The 17,246-nt window shown below is 39.6% G+C and overlaps 1 protein-coding gene across 25 annotated transcripts in view; it reads right to left on the bottom strand.

Annotated features, from left to right (window-relative positions):
- Positions 7,069-17,246, bottom strand: part of TIA1 (TIA1 cytotoxic granule associated RNA binding protein) — a 41,277-nt gene continuing 31,099 nt past the window's right edge. For 22 of the 25 annotated variants that reach the window (XR_002342584.1, XR_002342581.1, XR_002342580.1 and 19 more), the window contains one exon: positions 7,069-17,196. Coding sequence is in view for 7 of the 25 variants with exons in the window: in XM_013996070.2 (XP_013851524.2) it covers positions 17,070-17,196 (127 nt within the window). In the remaining 18 variants the exon portion in view is untranslated. The remainder of the gene's footprint in view (positions 17,197-17,246) is intronic. The other 3 variants (XR_002342592.1, XR_002342597.1, XR_002342586.1) reach the window with 3 other exon arrangements.

Here is a 17,246-nt window from a genome sequence, read left to right as displayed (position 1 = left end):
TGAAATAGTATGAATAAATAAAAAGGTGAGAACTGTGGTTCAGTTGTATTCTGGGTTATAAGACTATAAGCCCAGAGACAGCCTCTCAGATAGTTCTGAGGAAGAGCTCCAAAAAGATATGGAGGGAGGTCATATATCTAAGAGAAGGAGTATGTGCAATCAAGCACACATCTTGTTAGAAGGTTGCTTCTGGTCACAGGACACAGCTATCTTAGCTAGTAATTTTAGTGCTCTTCTAAGTATGGGAAGATACAAAAAAATGGATTCATAAAATCTTCTTCTGAAAATATTTATCTGAAGTCCTGTTTTGCCAGTTTTCCCAGAGCAGAGAGTACCTCAATCCTAATCTGCAAACTGAAAGTCTGTGACTGCAGTGGATAATGACTTTAACCTTGTGGAACCAGATGGTGAGTGACATTCTTTAGTTAGCAGAACCTTAGTCTTCTCAACTATTAATAAGACAAATGGACTTTTCCAAGATTAAGGTTTGTTATGTTGTTTCTTAAACTGGAGGTAGGGGGAGGTGGGCACATTTTTTCCAGGAAATTTTTCCAATTTTGCTTATTTCAATTTATAAGGTTTTTTTTTTTTCTTTTTTTTTAGGGCTGCAACTGCAGCATATGGAGGTTCCCAGGCTAAGGGTCAAATCGGAGCTGTAGCTGCCTACACCACAGCCACAGCACCACCAGATCCAAGATGCGTCTGTGACCTACACCACAGCTCATGGCAACGCCGGATCCTTAACCCACTGAGCAAGGCCAGGGATCGAACCTGCAACCTCATGGTTCCTAGTCGGATTCATTAACCACTGTGCCATGACAGGAACTCCTCAATTTATAAGTTTTTAAATGATCATCAGTATATCCTGGATTGTCTAGATGATCACCTAATAATACTGTGGGGTCTCAATGCCTGGTTGTGTTTTTGATTGTTGTAGTGCCAAGTGATTAAAGCAGCTCTTCTCAACTGGGAGCACTGCTACACCTCTAATGGACACCATGGCTGTTGTTAAAGATCCTGCAATGCACAGGACAGCCCTTACAACAAAGAATTATCTGGACCAAAATATCAATAGTACCACAATTGAGAGACCTTGTTGTTGAGAGAGTGTTTACATTTTTTTTCAATGGAGTTGCCCAAATGCATCCTAAGAGATCTGTGGGTTTTCAGTGGTGACACATTGTATGTTCCAGTCAGGAAGGAAGCTATCAAGCAGCCCCATTCTGAAAGAGGTTTCTTAGAGTTCCCACCGTGGCACAAGGGGATTGGCAGTGTTTCTGCCAGCACCAGGATGAAAGTTCCATACCCACCTGGCACAGTGGATTCAAGGATCCAGGGTTGCTGCAGCAGTGGTGTGGGTCACAACTGTGGCTCATATATGATTCCTGGCCTGGGAACTCCATATAAATAAAAGAGATTTCTTTCTTCCAAGCCAGACACTCATGTTTTTTCCTTCTTCATAGAAGAGACTTTGAAGAAGTATTGCCATCATAGAAGTAATTTCTGAGCGGTCTTCTCATAAATAGAATTCTCAGAATTGCGTAATTGTCTCAAGTAGTGGTTTGTTATGGTATGTAATTTTTTTTTTTTTTTTTTGGGACCGCACCCAAGGCATATGGAGGTTCCCAGGCTAGGGGTCGAATTGGAGCTGTAGTTGCTGGCCTATGCCACAGCCACGGCAGCGCAGGATCCAAGCAGCATCTGTTAACTACACCAAAGCTCATGGAAATGCTGGATCCTTAACCCACTGAACGAGGCCAGGGATTGAACCTGCATCCTCATGAATACTAGTCAGATTTGTTTCTGCTGAGCCACAACAGGAACTCCCATAGTATGTTAATTTTCAGCATGTTAATATTTTTTACCTAGTCACTTCACTTAATTCTCTCATTATTTTTTGTTTTATTTTTTGTTAATGATTAACTTTTTAAAATTACTCAATGAATTTATTACATTTGTAGTTGTACAATGATCATCACAATCCAATTTTATAGAGCATCCCCCCACCCCCCAAACTGTTTCCTTTGGAAGCCATAAGATTTTCAAAGTCTGTGAGTCAGTATCTGTTCTGCAAAGAAGTTCATTCTGTCCTTTTTTCAGGCTCCACATGTCAGTGAAAGCATTTGATGTTGGTGTCTCATTGTCTGACTGACTTCACTTAGCATGAATAATTTCTAGGTCCATCCATATTGCTAAAAATGGTGGTATTTTGTTCCTTTTAATGGCTGAGTGATATTCCATTGTGTATATGTACCACATCTTCTTGATCCAGGCCTCTGTTGATGGACATTTAGATTGTTGTCTTGGCTATTGAAAATAGTGCTGCAATGAACATCGGAGTACATGTGTCTTTGTGAGTCATGGTTTTCTCTGGATAGATGCCCAGGAGTGGGATTGCTGGATCAAATGGTAGTTCTATTTTGAGTTTTCTGAGGAATCTCCATACTGTTTTTCACAGAGGTTGCACCAATTTGCAATCCTATCAACAGTGTACTAGTGTTCCTTTTTCTCCACACCCTCTCCAGCACTTATTGATTGTAGACTTTTTGATGATGGCCCTTCTGGCTGGTATAAGGTGGTACCTCATAGTGGTTTTGATTGCATTTCTCTAATAATGAGTGATGTTGAACATCTTTTCATGTGTTTTTTGGCCATGTGCATGTCGTCTTTGGAGAACTGTCTGTTTAGATCTTTTGCCCATTTTTTGATGGGGTTGTTTGTTTTTTGGTATTGAGCAGTAGGAAGTGTTTATAAATTTTGGAGATTAATCCCTTGTCAGTTGATTCATTTGCAAAGATTTTCTCCCATTCTGTATGTTGTCTTTTGGTTTTGTTCAGGGTTTCCTTTTCTGTGAAGAAACTTCTAAGTTTAATTAGGTCCCATTTGTTTATTTTTGTTTTTATTGTCATTACTCTAAGAGGCGGATCTGATAAGATGTTGCTGTGGTTTCTGTCGGAGAGTGTTTGGCCTATGTTTTCCTCTAAGAGTTTTATAGTGTCTGGTCTTATATCTAGGTTTTTAATCCATTTTGAGTTTATTTTTGTGTATGGTGTTAGGGAGTGTTATAATTTCATTCTTTTACCTGTGGCTGTCCAAGTTTTTTTTTTTTTTTTTAGTATTTTCTAATTGTCAAGAGTTCAGAATATTAATTTATATGGTAATAGTGGATAACTTTATCTTTGACCTTAAGAATGTCTCTAGGGGAGTTCCCATTGTGGCTCAGTGGGAACCTAACTAGTATCCATGAGGACTTGGGTTCAACTCCTGGCCTAGCTCAGTGGGTTAAGGATCCAGCATTGGCATGAACTGTGTTGTAGGTTGTAGACTCGGCTGGAAAGCCCTCTCTTGGTTCCTAATTTTTTATTTGTGATTTCTCTTTTTCCCCTGATCAATTTCACCATGTTAAATATATTATTAGTCTCTGCAAAAGAACAAACTTTTGGCTCATTTGAGCTAGTTTATTATGTTTTCATTTTCAATTACCTTCCTTATTGTTCTTTTTCTAACTTGTTAGCAGGAAACAGCACTCTTTTTTTTTTTTTTTTCTTTTGGCCATGGCAATCGATGGCTTGATGTGGAATCTCCTGTCCCAGACCAGGGGTAGAACCCAGGAATTCTAACCACCAGATCACCAGGGAACTCCCAATTCAATTACTCATTAATTTTTTTTTTTTTTTTTTTTTTTGGCTTTTTAGAGCCACACTTGCAGTACATGGAAGTTCCCAGGCTAGGGGTCCAATCAGAGCTGTAGCTGTTGGCCTACGACACAGCTACAGCAACGCAGGACCAGAACCTCGTCTGCAACCTGCACTACAGCTCACAGAAATGCCAGATCCCTGACCCATTGAGCAGGGCCAAGGATTGAACCTGCACCCTCACATATACTAGTTGGATTCATTTCTCCTGCGCCACAATGGGAACTCCCTCACCTTTCTTTTCTTATATAAGTTTTTAATGGTATGCATTGTTTTCAAAGTGCCATTTTACTTGCATTCTACAAATCTTGATATATAGTATTTTTATTGACATTTTAAATAATCTAAAATTTTTACTGTGGTATCTTCTTTGACTCATAAGGTTTTTTTTTTTTTTTAACACATATATATTGGAGTTTCTACAAATTTTTCTGATTGATTTCTAAACTAAAAAAAATTTTTTTAGGGCTACACCTGCAGCATATGGTGATTCCCAGGCTAGGGGTCGAATCAGAGCTGCAGCTGCTGGCCTACACCACAGACACAGCAACACAGGATCCAAGCCGCATCTGTGACCTACATCACAGCTCACAGAAACACCGGATCCTTAACCCACTGATCGAGGCCAGGGATCGAAACTGCATCCTTGTGAAAACTACTCGGATTTGTTTCTGCTACACTGCAACGGGAACTCCTAAATTCTTTATGTCAGAAAATATAAGCTACTTTTTTTTAGTCTCATAGAAGTTCTGCTTTATTTATCTGTTGATAGATGAATACTAGCTTCTGAGATTTAAAAGCATTTCCAATAAAAAGAATTTGTGTGCTATTCACACATTAAAACAAATATTCACAGTCTTTGATTTTGCCAATTGACAATAATTATTCTTCAGCTTCCCTCACTTCTTTACCCTGTGACCTTTTTCTTTCTTTTTTTTTTTTTTTTTTTTTTTGCCTTCATGCACAGAATGGGGAAGTTCCTGGGCCAGCGATTGAATCTATTCCACAGCAGTGACCTGAACCACAGTAATGATAACTGCTGGATCCCCAACCCAATGGGCAACCAGAGAACTCCCCACTGTGACTTTTTTTTTTAAGGGCCACATATGGACATTCCCAGGTTACGACTGAATCGGAGCTGTAGCTGCTGGCCTACACCACAGCCACAGCAACCCTAGATTTGAGCCGTTATCTGCGACCTATACCACAACTAGCAGCAATGCTGGATCTTAACTCACTGAACAAGGCCAGGGATTGAACCCGAACCCTCATGGATACTAATTGGGTTCTTATCCCACTGAGTCACAGTGGAGACCCCCTATGCTTGATCTTTTTACACCAATATTTTAAGTATTCCATCTGTGCTTAACAGATGTTTGTACATTTTGTTTGCTATTAATTTGGCTACATCAGCTTCAATTAGTTTCCTGGTACATATATATATTTCTGCATCCTTTTGTTTTAGATGTTGCTTGTAAGGAACAACTGGATTTTTAAAAAAATCCAGTTAGAGAATCTCTTTTAACTTATTAGCTTAGTACATTGCTTATGCTTATTAATCCATTTGGAATTATTATTATTATTTGTCTCTTTGTCTTTTCCAGGGCCACAACTGAGGCACATGGAGGATCCTAGGCTAGGGGTCTAATTGGAACTGTAGCTGCCGGCCTACACCACAGCCACAGCAGCTCACAGCAACACCAGATCCTTAACTTGCTGAGCAAGGCCAGGGATCGAACCCGAAACTTCATAGTTCCTAGTCGGATTTGTTAACCACTGAGCCACGACGGGAACCCCCATTTGGTATTATTTCTACTATGTTTTTGATTCCTTTGTCCAGCTTTGTTTCTTTCTTTCTTTTTTTTTTTTTTAGCTATTTCTCGGGCCGCTCCTGTGGCATATGGAGGTTCCCAGGCTAGGGGTCTAATCGGAGCTGTAGCCACCGGCCTACGACAGAGCCACAGCAACGCGGGATCCGAGCCGAGTCTGCAACCTACACCACAGCTCATGGCAACGCCAGATCGTCAACCCACTGAGCAAGGGCAGGGACCGAACCCGCAACCTCATGGTTCCTAGTCAATTCGTTAACAACTGCGCCACGATGGGAACTCCCAGCTTTGTTTCTTTTCTACCTTCTTTTGAATTTTTTGGGGGGTAGCTCCTCTTTTGGAAAGTTATATGTGCTATTTCTATTATTTTAGTGACCATTCTTTACATTTTAACTCAAGGCCAAAGCTTATAAATCTTTCTGTCATTCTTCTGAAAAAATATAGTGATCTTAAAACATTTTAATCAACTTCTGTCACATGTATTGTCATTACCTAGTTTTTTAGTTCTCCCTTAGAAAAAGGCATCATTATTGTTTGAGATTAAATTACACACATTTATCATTGTAGTAGTCTTTTTTTTCCTCCCTCTGCTACTTGCTACCCTGGATCCTTAACCCACTGAGAGAGGCCAGGATCATTAACTGCTGAGCCATGAAGAGAACTCCCCCTCTGCTATGTTAAAAATCTGTCTTTGATAATCTGCAACTTGCCTATGTAACCATGGGTTTCATTTTATTAATCTTTCTTGGGATTCATTGTGGGTTTTTTTTTTTTTTTTTTTGTCATGGTGTGTAGTGGCTGGATATTGGGGTCTCAGTTCCCAGACCAGGGATTGAACCCAGGCTACAGCCATGAAAGCACTGAATGAATCCTAACCACTAGACCACCAGGGAATGTCCCACCGTAGTTCCTGAATCTCAGAATTCCTTTCAATAATTGTGGAAAACTTTCAGCCATTATCTTTTCGAATCTTGCCCATCCCAACTTGTTTTCTCTCTTTATGGAACTCCAGTTTAAATATATTATATATATATGTGTGTGTGTGTGTATATATATATATATATATATATATATCTTTTTGCCTTTTCTAGGGCTGCTTCCCGCGGCATATGGAGATTCCCAGGCTAGGGGTCTAATTGGACCTGTAGCTGCCAGCCTATGCCAGGGCCACAGCAACTCGGGATTCAAGCTGTGTCTGCCACCCACACCACAGCTCACGGCAACACCGGATCCTTAACCCACTGAGCAAGGCCAGGGATCAAACCCGCAAACTCATGGTTCCTAGATGGGTTCATTTCCGTTGCGCCGCAATAGCAACTCCTGGCTTTTGTATTTTTAATTTCTAGAGGTTCCATCAGCTTAATAATCTGCCTAATCATTTGATAGTCACTTCTTCCTCTCATTTTTATTCCATCTCTCCTTTCTAAAGACATATAAAATATATTTATTCTATATGTGGTTATTATAATGTCTAAGGTCCTTGAAGGTCAAATGGACAAAGGACAACAGACACATCACAGAAAAGGAACACAAATAGCCAATTATCATGGAAAAAGATAACTAAGTTTACTTACAATCAGGGAAATACAACGAAGGAGATCATGATACATGCATCAGATTGGCAAAAATAAAAGCTTAATAACAATCAGCATTGGTAAAAGTAGAGGCAAATGAGCGCTTTTGGACATTATTGGTTGGAGTATAAAATGGTACAGCTTTTTAAGAGGGCAATTTGACAATATATAATACAAGTTTTACAATTTACATTCTTTAATCCATCATTCAATCCCAAAGATCCTAGAGAAACAATATACACACGCACACAAATGTATTCTTTAACCTTGGTTCCATTTTTATTTTTTATTTATTTATTTTTTTGGGGGCCAAGCCTGCAGCATGTGGAAATTCCCAGGCCAGGGGCTGAACCCACGCCACAGCAACAATCCGAGACCAGAGCAGTGACAGCTCTGGACCTTAACCTGCTGTGCCACCAGGGAACTCCCTTCCAGTTTTTTTTTTTTTTTTTTTTTAAATACAAAACAGAGATGAATGTTTTCTGTTGTGTATTTCCAAATGGGTGAATAGTGGGGTTATTTTTTTTAGCAGTCATTTACTTTTATGATTTATTCATAGTTTATTATATTGACATTTAAAAAAATATTGCTTTCTTAAGCCCATCTCCTCTTTCTTCTCTTCTTTCTCTCTACAGCCCAATGAACTGGGAAGGCAGTCTGCTCCTGATAACTATCTCACTTCCCAGTCCTTAACCCACCGCAGTTCACATTTTGCTCCCACTACTTCACTGAAAATGCTCAATGTTACCAATTACTTCCTTATTGCTAAATCCAGTGGACTTGTTTTCCACAACCTTTTTTTTCACCAACTTCTCTCTGCTCTTGACTACTTCTATTTCCTTGAATTTTTTCTTCCTTGATTTCTACATCATGGACTTTCGGTATTTCTCCTGCCTGTCAGGGAGCTCCTTCTCATTCTCCTTTGCCAACTTCTGTGTCTCTACCCTCCTAAAGCTTGATGGACCTACGAGTTCTGTCCTCAGTCCTTTTCTCACTCTGGCATCTCTCTGGGTGACTGCCACTCCATGGGCTGAATTACCACCTAAAGGCTGGTGACTCTCGTCTCTCTTCCAGCCTGGATCTCCCTTCCAGATTCCCTATCATTACCCACTGGATATTTCTACCTGAATGTCACACATGTCCAAGCTCCACATTTTCAAAGGCAGAAATCATTAGCTTTCATCTTCTGCCCTCTAACCAGCTTCCATGTTATTTTTACGAACTCCCCTTCTTCCTTTTCCCACTCCAGTAATTAGCCCCACCATCCATTCATGGCTCATGCCAGGAACCTGGAAGACATCTTGACTGAAAATGTATTAGATCAATGGCTCCCTAGGACCTTTAAGATTTAAAAAAAATTTCAAATTATTTGACATGACAGAACGAATTAGCCCTGGTTTGGTCCTCTAATTTTAGCTTTTATCACTTCACACTTGGTACTCCAGCTGGTAGTACTATCAGCAAATGGTAGAAAGCCATTTGGATAAGACAGGATTGAGATAATTAAATTAATTCAACAGATATATTGAGCACCTACTATTTACTACCTACTGGGTACATACAGCATTGAAGAAAACAGTCACTATATATTAGTTTAGTGGGGAACATGAGTTTTCAAGATATAATCACAGAAATACATAACTTTAAAATTGTGACAAATGCTATAAAGCAAAAGTATAGGATGATTTGAGAGGCTACTGATCTAGATTGTAGGTAATAGAAGGAAGGCTTTTTAGACGAAGAAACATTTAAGAGGAGAGTTGAAGACAAAGAGCAGACAAAAGGCATTCAGGCGGCAGGGCTCTGAAATGGAGTCTGGGTCCCCATGCCACCCTTCTTTGCCTTGCTTTGTGAAACATTTCTCCTCTGCCAGTTGGCTAAGTCTCAGGCTTCATCAATAGTGGCAATGGGGGAACAATGCAAGGTGATAGTGACAGGAAGCCTCACCCCTTACGGGTCCTGGTTCTTTTTCTTTTTATTCACTGCCGGAGCCAGTGGACCAGTGCACAGAAGACCCAGTGGTGCTCCCCTCAGTGGTTCCCAGGACCTGCCCCAACTGCACTCTCAGGCCACACTTTTCACACCTGCAGCTGCTTCCACGGCAGCTTTGGACTGCCAGATAAAATACAAGACACCCAGTTAAATTTGGATTTCAGTTTTACAACAAATAATTTTTAGTATGTTTCATGCAATACTTGGGATTGTGGTCTTGCTAAATCTGGTGACCCTAGCTCCCCCACCTGGTGGACCATTTCTAAATTACCATCTCCAGTTTCCCAACCTTTGACAATGGCAGGCAGCTTCTAAGGACCGGCTCTGGCCCATACCCTCTGGCACATTTCTTCACCAGGCTGCACATTCCTTGGTAATTAAGCCCACTTTGAAGAGGCCAGAAAATCAGTGCTCTCCTAAACACTTAGATCCCGCATTGTCCACTCTATCCATAACAATTGTTTTTGCACCTGCAACTTCTGGTTCTCTTTTAGTTAACCTTTTACTCTTTAACCATTATTTACATTAAAATTTCCCTTTTCAAATTTTAGCCTTGGTCTCTGTCTCCTGACTGGACACTGACTCATATAAAATGATTACTTACTTAAGAAACTGAAAGATGAGTGTGGAGGGGAAGGGCTTATGGGAGAGTGGAGGACAGTCTGCTGTACAGTTGGTAAGTACAGACTGCACTTTAGAACTCACTGCAGGCCATATTCAAGATTTTACATATTAAAGATTTAGATTACATTCTAAATACAATTTGAAGAGAAGACTTTCATGCAGGGGAGTGTCATGATCAAATACATGTGTAAAAGATTCCTTTAGGCTTCTGATTCTGGTAGAAACGTTAACAGCCTGGTTCTGGATCTTTCTACTTCTTCTGGAAATCACAGGGAGCAAAAAAAAAAAAGAAAAACATGAACACTGACTCCTACAAACAGTATCTTAGGTGAAAGTAGGGAGGCAGAGAAAATGCACATGTCCCACAGTGAGTGGAAGTATGGTCCTGGATGGGAGGCCAACTGAGTGCTGTGGGGGAAGAACAGAGTGAGGAAGGGAGTTGATGGCAGCAGATCTCAGAAATCATCCACAAATATTCACTCTGAGAAGAGAGCCAAACCCTGAGTGGAAACTGCTGTGGGGATGTCTAACCAAGCTTGAGTGCTGGGAAAGGCAGGGAGGGAAGGTGTGCCAGGTACCTAGGGGGTGCAGAGTCCATGTCTTTCAGAAAGCAAGTTAGGGGATATCCATGAAAGCAGGTGTTAGGTTCCCTAATGTAGCAGATGAAGGAACCAAACAAGGGAGCTCAGAGCTGGTACAGAACTTTTGGACAAGGTCACATCTCAGAGCGGACCCATGGCTGCAACTTTTAAGGAGACAATTCACTGGAGCCACAGAGGTGGGAGGGGAGAAAACTGCACAGGGTCTTTCCCTTTCATCTTCCTGCTGGTAAGTGGTCTAGGAAAAACTGTTTCAAATATGAATAAATAGAAAGGCATATATGCAGCATTTGTACAAAGATACTGTAATTAAAAATACAGTAGCAAAACTTACCTAGAGTTTCCCTGGAGAAAACTCAGAAGAAAAATGTTCCCACAAAGCAGTTGAAAATAATATACCGACATTTCCAACATGGATTTTAAAAATCTAATGAAGTAAATGCGGCTAAGAAATACAAGAATTCAGGGAAGCAACGGCCCTGAAGTGAAACAGAAATTGGTAGAATTTAGGAAACAGAAACCACCCTCTCCCTTAACATTTCAGAAATGAAGACTACATTAAAAGGAACATAAGCAAGTTTGGACATCACAGGAAGCACATTAAGGAACGCAGATTAGAAATGAGAAAAGCAAACAAAAAGATTAAAAGAACTAAGAACAAATGATAGAAACAGATGACAGGCAGAAGAAACCCAACATAAAATTAAGTTGCCACAGAAAACCAAAGCAGTGGAATAGTACAAATATTTATGAATGTAATCCAGGAAAAGATGAAATATTATCTTGGTGCATGTACTTGGCTCAGGAAACATTTCCTTTCTTATACAACTTTTTTCCTGACAATTGCCTCTTCCCATTTGCCTGAATTTCTCCCAGCATTAAGTCTTCTCACCTTCTCCATAGGTCTGTAAAACATCCCACAACACAATTATCTACACAGCCCAACCTGTCAGAGAACCTTAAGTCTAGCCCTCTGACGATCAGTCTGGACTGGCTACCAGGTCACGTCACAGCTGTAATCTTGGGGCTTCCCTTATCTCACTGCTGTATTTGATCCCATTTCTAGATGCTACATCTTATCTTTGTTTTGATGGCATTCATCTAGCAGCTGGAAGCTGGAGCCAGTGAACAGGAAGAAAACCTTTTGAGAACTTGCATGTCTAAAAATGACTTTATTCTATTGTCACCCAAGACATAATTTAAACTTTTGAAGACAATACCATTGATCCCTAGGTTCTAATGTTGCTTTTTTTTTTTTTTTTGTCTTTTTCCAGGGCCGATCCTGTGGTATATGGAGGTTCCCAGGCTAGGGGTCTAATCAGAATTGTTGCTGCCGGCCTACACCACAGCCACAGCCACGCCAGATCTGAGCCTCGTCTGCAACCTACACCACAGCTCATGGCATCACCGGATCCTTAATCCACTGAGCAAGGCTAGAGAGCAAACCTGCAACCTCAAGGTTCCCAGTTGGATTTGTTAACCACTGAGCCATGAAGGGAACTCCAAATGTTGCTTTTGAGTATTATTCTTGGCACTTTTTTATCTGGCACATTTTATATTATTTACTGCTGTGCCACAAGAGAACTTCTCTGTCTGATAAATTTTGTTTTAGGGCCACACCTTTGGCATATGCAAGTTCTCACACTAAGGGTGGAATTGGAGTTGTGGCTGATAGCCTATATTAGAGCCACAGCAGTGCCAGATCCGAGCCTCGTCTGTGACCTAGATCCTTAACCTGCTGTGCCACAAGAGAACTCCTATCTCCACTTTCGATTTCTGTTCTAGAACATTGCCTTGTCTTTGAATATTCTCACCTAATTTATTCACATCCTAATTTGTGACATTTTACCAGCATTCTAATTTCTTGAGTAGAGTATCTTGAGGATATTATTATTATTATTATTATTTTTGCTCTCCCCTTTTAAAATAAAAGTTTTTCTCAATTTCTTCTTTTTTTTTTTGTCTTTTTGCTATTTCTTGGGCCGCTCCCGCGGCATATGGAGGTTCCCAGGCTAGGGGTCTAATCAGAATTGTTGCTGCCGGCCTACACCACAGCCACAGCCACGCCAGATCTGAGCCTCGTCTGCAACCTACACCACAGCTCACGGCAACACCGGATCATTAACCCACTGAGCAAGGGCAGGGACCGAACCTGCAACCTCATGGTTCCTAGTTGGATTCGTTAACCACTGCACCACGACGGGACCTCCTCTTCTTTCTTTTTTAAGGACTGCACCCTCGGCATATAGAGATTTCCAGGCTAGGGGTTGAATTGGAGCTGTAGCCACTGGCTCACGCCAGCCACAGCCACATGGGATCCAAGCCGCGTCTGTGACCTATACCACAGCTCACGGTAACACCGGATCCTTAACCCACTAAGTGAGGCCAGGGATAGAACCCCCATCCTCATGGAAGCTAGTCAGGTTCGTCAACCACTGAACCACGACAGGAACTCTGTTTCTCAATTTCTAATCTTTGTCTTTATTTAAAAGTGAAGCACTAAAAACTTATTGGAAGATTTGTGTTCACGGGCAGGACTTGCTGACTGGCACACTCCACTGTAAAGGGATTGGTGGTCAGTTGGCTTTTGGTGGGGATCTTCAAATGCCAGCATGTCTTTTCTCTCAAAAGTTGTTTAGTTTTTTTTCCCATTCTTGCCTGGTATATTCAAGTGTGGCTGTTGGTATTCAAGAGCTGAACTCAGAGAAGGAGCTAAGGATCTCATTTATCTAGTATGTGAAATTGTGCTTAGTTCCTATTTCTGTACAGTATCTCCTTCTAGCCTAGTAACCCTGAGTCAGACACCTACTTTTTCCTTTAAAAGGTGAATTATTATCAGAATAACATTAGAGGCCATAGTGTAAAGTCTTATTCAACTGAGACACATTCACATACATTTTATCAAGGCTCTTATATTAAACTTTGTTGTTTGGAGCTATGTTTTTCAAATTCTAAACTGTTAAAATGCAGTGACTGGAAAAAATATAATACCCCTACCAAAAAAAAAAAAAAGAAAAGAAAAAAGATTTTGTTTTTAGAAATCATCACTCCTGGAGTTCCCGTTGTGGCGCAGTGGAAACGAATCCGACTAGGAGCCATGAGGTTGCAGGTCTGATCCCAGGCCTCGCTCAGTGGGTTAAGGATCCGGCACTGTCGTGAACCGTGGCATAGGCCCGCAGCTGTAGCTCCAATTCAGCCTCTACCCTGGGAACCTCCATATGCTGCAAGTTCGGCCCTAAAAAAGGAAAAAGAAAAGAAAAGAAAAAAAAAAAAAAAACTCCTGGAGTTCCCTCTGTGGCTCAATGGTTAACAAACCCAACTAGGATCCATGAGGATACAGATTTGATCCCTAGCTTTGCTAAGTGGCTTAGGGATACAGTGTTGCTGTGAGCCGAGGTGTAGGTGTAGGTCACAGATACGGCTTGGATCCCGTGTGGCTGTGGCATAGGCCGGCAGCTGTAGCTCTGATTCGACCCCTAGCTAGGGAAAAAACAAAAAAAAAAAAGAAGAAAAAAAAAAAAAGAAAGAAATCATCGTTCTTGGAGTTCCTCTTGTGGCTCAGCAGAAACAAACCCACCTAGTATCCATGAAGATACAGGTTTGATCCCTGGCCTCGCTCAGTGGGTCAGTGATCCAGGGTAGCTATGGTGTAGGTCACAGACCAGCAGCTGTAGCTCCAAATCGACCCTTAGCCTGGGAACTTTCATATGCCGCACCTGTGGCCCTAAGAAAAACAAAACAAACAAAAATCACTCATTGAAAGGGTTTGCTTATTATCTCCTGTAAACACATTTTATTTTCTAATTCAACTGTAACCTCAAGAGCATTCTATAGCTCTTAGTAAACTCAAGTCTCTGTGTATGCAATCTAGTCCTTATCAACTGTCTTCTCAAAAGTAATACAACTCTAACACATGCAAAAGGAAGATGAGCAAGCACAGGAATGAAATAGCAGAAGAATAAAACCGGAACGTGAATCTCATTTTCAACAGGGAGGTAGTAGTATCAATAAGGAAAATGAGATCCTGATTTCATGATTTAAATTTATATCAATTCTTTGTGGTATTAAACAGTAACCCAATGCAAACCACGGTTTCTGGAATAAGATTAAAAAGAAAACTAACAAATACCTGAGTGAATACAACAACATGGCTAGACTAAAAAGAAAATAAAACCTCTCACACACAATAATCACTGCAAGAAGATCCCAAAGGTTATAGAAAACATAAAGGAACTTTAATATCCAAACAGTCAGGGCAAAGAATACTGGATTAATGACCCATTAAGTGCGAACCACTTCAGGTTCTTTACAGTACCAGATGTATTTTAAAGTAAAATCTGAATGCATATTGAAGAGAATGAAGCTATTTTTAAAACTTTAATTTCCTTACCTGATACTAATACCAGTATGACTTTTAGACTGTAAAATTTTTAAATGATTTGTCTTAACACTGAAAGCAAAACTAGCCATGTTCCTGCAATACAAATCTGTCAGTAGTAAACTTTTGAGTAATACTACTTTCTTCTCAAAAAGTAGACAATGTACTTTTTTGAATTGTGCAGCAAGAAAATATTGGCCAAAAAGAAGTGTTATTACTTGAATTAGTCAAAGTGAAAGAAAAACTATACTTTTGCTTATTCATGCCCAAATAATTTACCCTGCAGTCCATAAATGTATAGGACATAAAATATTTTTGAATAAGAGAAAAATAATGAAGGTCCTGAAATAGGAACACAAACTAGAAGAATCTAAAAAGAGCATCCTGTTATTTTATTTTTTTGAGTATTTGATTTAAGCTGCTTTTGGTTACATGCCCTAATCTGCAGAAGTTATCAGGGAAGTAAAAATTTCAAGTGTTTAAAAAATTTACTCATCTTCCATAAAGCAACTTTTAATGTATCAACACTTAAAAATACACAGTGACTTAATGAAACATTACTACGACTGCATAGAATTGAGCTCCAAAGAATTATACACTTATGAGCTGTCTTTCCTGGGCGCTGGTTTGTAGAATATTGGCTTAGAGACCAGCTTAGAGTCATTACGTGGAGGATACAGGCCAGGAAAGCCTTAAGATTCCACATGCCTTTTCTGTCCGTAAATAAAATGCTAGGAGCTCTCTGAAGGTCTTAAAAACAACCAAGTATCCAAATATGTGTACTGGGGACCCTTCACCTTTGTGAATCAAAGAAGAAGAGTTTGTGACTTTCATTGAAAATAAAACAAAAGCTTTCACAATTCTTAGAGACTCTGAAATGTACTAGAAATTTCAAAACTAGGACAATGCCATCAAAGATTAAACCTCTTAATGCTCGGAGTCACCCCAAAATAATAAAATTGGGAACTCCAGGAAAACAGGTACCAAAAGAATCAAAGTAATGATTGCACTGAGGATTCTCCTCTTTGAAGGCTGTTTAAGGAGGTAGGATTTTAAGGGTTTTTTGTTTGTTTGTTTGTTTATCTTTTGGCCTCTGAACATTTAAAAAATGCTTTGCCCGGCTGGTCATTCAGGCTAATTTTGGAGTTCACAACAAACCCCAAGCCTGACATAAGGATATTCTACAGTTTCACAGCTATCATTTGTACATATTAAAATCAAGCTGATTTACTCTTTTGGAGTAAGTATATCTAGAAAATGGCAAATTAATATATTCCTTTACATACAACTTTGTGTCTCAAAATTCTTGAAAAACAAGAGCAGATGACTTTGTATTCAAAGACTACCAAAGTGTGTATTTGATATTCACATGCAAACGAAACCTTATAAATCTGTGGACTCTGCATGATGCCTTTAAGGAGGAAATGACATACAAAGTTTACTAACTGTGCAAAATATTAAATTGCTAAAACATTTTACATAATGAAATAATACATGTTAATGTAGAATTTGACACATGAAATTAACAGGGGTTCATAAGAACTTATCACATGTCAGAGATTTTCTTTAGTAACAAATTTTTGTTTTTATATTTCCTGGTACATAGCGAAGTTTATCACAGAAGATAAAAACTCTTTTAAACAAATTCAACAGGGAATTCTTGAGGCACCTTCTCATATAAAACACAAGATGAATGCAATTATCAATCCATCTGAGAAAAGTTTTCAATCTAAATGAACATCATTTTTTTCCATTTAAGTATGTTACAGAACTTTAATAAGGCAAGACAAATTTGTGAAAAAATGTAGATACAAAAGTGATGTAAACTAATAATTTATATTTAAAAACCCCAGAGGGAAAACGGTGGAGATGGGACAGTTCAAACAAAGCCTTTTTCAAAAAAAAAAACCTAAAACACAATTGTGCATAAGCTGAAGATTACAACAAACTTCTAGACTCTGCACAGTTTTGGTTTTTCTTTTTTTTTTAACATCTTTATATTACATGTTTAAAATCATATCAGGAATGCAAACTAGAACTGCACGCTACTTCAGTGGAAAAAAGTTCAACATTGTGCAATTTTCTGCCTCAATTTTAAAAAAGTGGCAGCAATCCCTGCATTTGTATTTGAAACAAGGATCTGAGAAACTTTATCAAAAAAGGTAATGAAGGCAAAAATTGGCAGACATCCAGCATCTTGTTTCTCTTTAAAACAATGCGGATGATAAGTAATTTCATGATTAAAAAATGAATCTTTTAAATAAATACATTGTATCTGACATTTGCACTGACTGATTTGATAAATCTTTAAGTAAACAACAGCTCTACTACGCTCCCTGTAGCCTCAAGCCACTGGCTTTAGCTTCTAGAGTCCTCTTTCACTGGGTTTCATACCCTGCCACTCGATACCCTGCAGGCTGACTAGGCATCATGCTGCCATTCTGTCCTGGAGGTGGCTGTACTCCGTAATTTGGTCCCATCCACGGTGCAGAAGACTGTGTCTGACTGGTAGAGAATGTGAAAGAAGCAGAGGGGAGTGGAAACCCACTGATTAA

This window comes from Sus scrofa, chromosome 3 (assembly GCF_000003025.6).
Source record: "Sus scrofa isolate TJ Tabasco breed Duroc chromosome 3, Sscrofa11.1, whole genome shotgun sequence".
NCBI lineage: Eukaryota > Metazoa > Chordata > Mammalia > Artiodactyla > Suidae > Sus > Sus scrofa.
This window is presented reverse-complemented; position numbering and strand designations above follow the sequence as displayed.